General features: G+C 41.1%; 1 protein-coding gene across 1 annotated transcript; it reads right to left on the reverse strand.

The window, feature by feature from the left end:
- Positions 1–652: 652 nt before the first annotated feature.
- LOC111240182 (Fc receptor-like protein 5) lies at positions 653–3,522 on the reverse strand. The gene is made up of 4 exons (XM_022770158.1): positions 3,268–3,522; positions 2,873–3,118; positions 2,005–2,133; positions 653–1,237 (listed from the first exon to the last, which is right to left on the reverse strand). Exons 1-4 carry the CDS (start codon positions 3,476–3,478, stop codon positions 1,176–1,178), a joined length of 648 nt encoding a protein of 215 aa, XP_022625879.1. The 5' UTR covers positions 3,479–3,522; the 3' UTR covers positions 653–1,175.
- Between the last annotated feature and the right edge of the window lie 13 nt (positions 3,523–3,535).

Here is a 3,535-nt window from a genome sequence, read left to right on the forward strand (position 1 = left end):
AAAAAAAAAAGACAAAACAAAAGATGTTTGAGGTAAAAACTTCACACCTCACACAAACGACCCTCTAAACACACATACGCTCATGACTCCTCCACTTCCTTTTCACACTCAACAGCAGTAGTTCACACAACAATTACACAGCTAAACTAAGCTAAGCTAGTTCTCTCTGTGTTTGCATCTTGTGTCTCATCAACACATTTAAAGAATATGGCATTAAAAAAACCTAAGAACAAAAAGGAAATCTTCTGTCCACACTTGACAAGTGACCACTCGTGGTCTTTCTCACCATTAGAAAAGAGTCAGGGTGGGTAGTCAGACATGTGAAGTGTCTGATGCTGACGTTGGAGACCACTACTGTTATTTCCACAGTGGATTGGAGGGACAATCACCTTCACTTTTCAAAGATCTGTTTGCGTCTGCCCCCAAGTTTCAGTTTGATTCATCTACTAAAATACCACGTAACCTTGTCCTCTGACCGTCCCACCCCCAACATCCTGATGGGAGAAGGTCTGAACAGAGTTATTACCGTCAGTTACTACTGTGCTCGAGCTTTCCAAGAAGTATCGAGACAGTTTGTTGCCCTAGATAAACAAGAATACTGTTAGTAATAAAGACAGGACTAAAGCATTATTTTTTTAGTTTAATGGTTCATTGTTGACACTGGAAACAGTGGAAATAGTAAAGTATCAGGTAGGTTATTACTGATTAAGGTAATCCATTGCAATTTAGCAATTTATGTAGCCTTTCATGTAAACTAACGTTAATCTGTTAAGCATGAGAACCAATTTAATCATAATTTATCATTCGTTAGATGACATCATTGTTATATAATCCCACTCCTTGTGGATGTATGTTTACATCTGGTTACTTTTTACAGTGTTTATTCCCCAACCTTAACCATGGGGTTTTAATTGCCTAAACTATAACCATAGAGGTGTCAGATCAGGACACTCTGAAATATGCCAGTCATTTTTGTAATGGTTATATGCATTTTGGAAGGCATGTGAAAAGAGGACGATAAGCATGGTAGGACCTTGTTGGTCATTACGTCTACGAGGTCTTTGTAAACTCTTCGCAACAATCTCTGCTGACCTTGAATGAATGAATAAATCTTCTGTGGTGCAGGGTTGGAAGCAATGCAGAATTTCTTGGCCGCTTGTTACTGGTTTGTCGGGCTACACGACTATATCCATGATGACATCGTTGCTGCCTCTTGTCTTTGCAACCGTCTGAGCTGCTGTGCAAAGAAAGAAACATCATCAGTGGTTAAATTTCTATGAAATAATAGATGTTTCGGTTTCTTTTAAGAGCAACCTGTTACTCTGTTTAAACATAGAGTCTGATTAATAGCTGAAAAAAACACCTGGACAATCTGTTTGTCATGATTGTAGGATGGTTCCACTTTACAGATTTGTTGGGATACTGCAAGAGAACTGTGCTTTGAGTCTTTGTTCTTGTAGTAGCTCCAACAGTGAAAAGGTACAGAGATGCCAGAGAAAGATGCAGCCAAGAATGTCTTTGGCATCTCAACCTGTTAGTTGCAAAAGCCGATGAAATCTTGAGAGTGACAATTTAACTTTAGGGTTTCTTTGTGTCTGAGAGGAGTAGGTTCGATGCAAGTTGAGTCAATCAGGTTGAACGGGTAGGTTTATGTGTGTAAAAGGTTATATACAGTCACGTGGTTCACATCTAATTCAAGAGAAAAGCCTTAAATCTAATTATTTTCCACATTGTGTGACAAAAGATATTCACTGGAATCATCCATTACGCAGATGACACAGTGTTTTTAGCTCACTTTCTTTCTACAGGCTACAGTTTTGATTATCAAACAGTCACTATTGAAGGTTGGGAAGATGTTGCAGAAGTTAAACAAGAGGTAAAGATAAAAGAACTTACCTAGCCGATAGCGCAGCTTGCTAACTGAGGTGGTTTGTTGCTTTAGCCTGATATGATTAGCTAGAATTAGCTAGTAGAAGAAAGATTGTCTCACAGGAGTTTACCTACCTCTCCTCCTGTCTCTGTATATGAGTCCCAGTAAGATGGTGGACAGCAGGTAAGGAGCTCCCACCAGCAGGTGAAACATGATTTGCAAGACAGAAACTGAACATGAAGCAGTCCGAGATGAGGATGAAGCTGTAAAGTTAAAACAATTTTTAAAAACTGTCCCAATAAAGGAAGAAAGAAACTTCACATTTCATAATTCCATAGTTCCCTTCACATGTATTTCAACTTTGCAATATAGATATAAACTTTTTGTGGGATTGTTTGGTCTCTTGATTCATCTTTTCATGAGAAATCAATTTTTCAATCAGACAGTGGACCAAAATATAAGAATACAATTAAAGATGTGTACAACAGTTTTGCAAATAGATATTACAAAGTACTAGCAAACAATGTTTGCAGAGCATACGTTCAAAAAATAAAAAGAAAGTGAAGAAAATTAAGAAATAGGGACAGTGAATAAACATATACGATGTGCATAAAGATACGTTTAGGATTTGGGGATGAAAATATTTTGAAAATGGGGGCTGCTCTCAAAAACCTCCATGGATACCTTTAATAACAGGTTGAAAAGCAGTGACCCCTGGTTGAAAGCTTCATGTCTGTTGCCCCTGTAACTACACCCAGTGGTGATGTCACATCGTACTGACACGCCCCCTCGAGTACGCTTCTACCTCACTGCAGTCAAATGAGACGTTTGACCATCAGAGGTCAAAGATCTCACACTTTAAAGTCAGTTTCCAGGTGTTGCGGAGGTCTACTGGATATGTGATTAAGGTAGTTTAAAGGTTTTTGTGTCCCAACATGTTCATATAGTATATTTGTCGGCCATTTTCTGAGTTATATAGCAACTGTCGACTGGTCGTCTCACCTTCAACAGCCAGCCAGCTGGCTCTTGATTCTTCACCTCCAGAAACGCTGCACATGTAGAGGCCTTCATCAGATTTGGAAACACTGTGAATGGTCATCTGACCTGTGGAGCCGCTGCCGATGGGGCGGCCATCTTTATAGAAATTAAACACGTGGTCGGGGGAGCGCGTCTCAGCTTTGCAGTACAGAGTCACAGCGGCTCCCTCCGACACAGGGAGGGCAGGACTTTCCAGGATCACAGTACGATCTTTACAAAAAGAAAGAAACTCGTCTTAATTTCCAACATAATCCTAAACCTACATGTGGATTTTGATGTGGATTAAATGCAGCTTTCAGTTCAACTCCAGGCAGGATAATATCAAACACCCCACTTGTTTTCAGTGTTGTGTGCTGTACCAGTGATCGTGATGTTGACACTGTTGCTCTGCTCCCCGTCCACAGACTCACACCAGTACACCCCGCTGTCCGATGGGTAGATGTTTCCAATGATGCAAGTCGACCCAGAGGAGGTGGAGCCCCAACCTAAGGAGCAGGGTCTGACCCCGCCCTCCAGTGTTTTCCTCTTCACCTTCCACCCGGTGGAGTTCAGCACATCCCCGCAGCTCATGGTGATGGTGTCGTACCTGAAGAACTGAGACCTGTCCGGGCTGACCCGAATACAGGC

The sequence above is a fragment of the Seriola dumerili genome, unplaced genomic scaffold (genome assembly GCF_002260705.1).
Source record: "Seriola dumerili isolate Sdu_G_001 unplaced genomic scaffold, Sdu_1.0 BDQW01019578.1, whole genome shotgun sequence".
Taxonomy (NCBI): domain Eukaryota; kingdom Metazoa; phylum Chordata; class Actinopteri; order Carangiformes; family Carangidae; genus Seriola; species Seriola dumerili.

What these genes read in the sequence shown, in the direction of transcription:
- LOC111240182 (XM_022770158.1), bottom strand. Translation starts at nt 3,478, where the DNA reads ATGAGCTGCGGGGATGTGCTGAACTCCACCGGGTGGAAGGTGAAGAGG. An exon ending in CAGCTGGCTGGCTGTTGAAG is followed by an intron (nt 2,134 to 2,872) that starts GTGAGACGACCA and finishes TTAACTTTACAG; the next exon opens with CTTCATCCTCATCTCGGACT. An exon ending in ATACAGAGACAGGAGGAGAG is followed by an intron (nt 1,238 to 2,004) that starts GTAGGTAAACTC and finishes TTCTTTGCACAG; the next exon opens with CAGCTCAGACGGTTGCAAAG.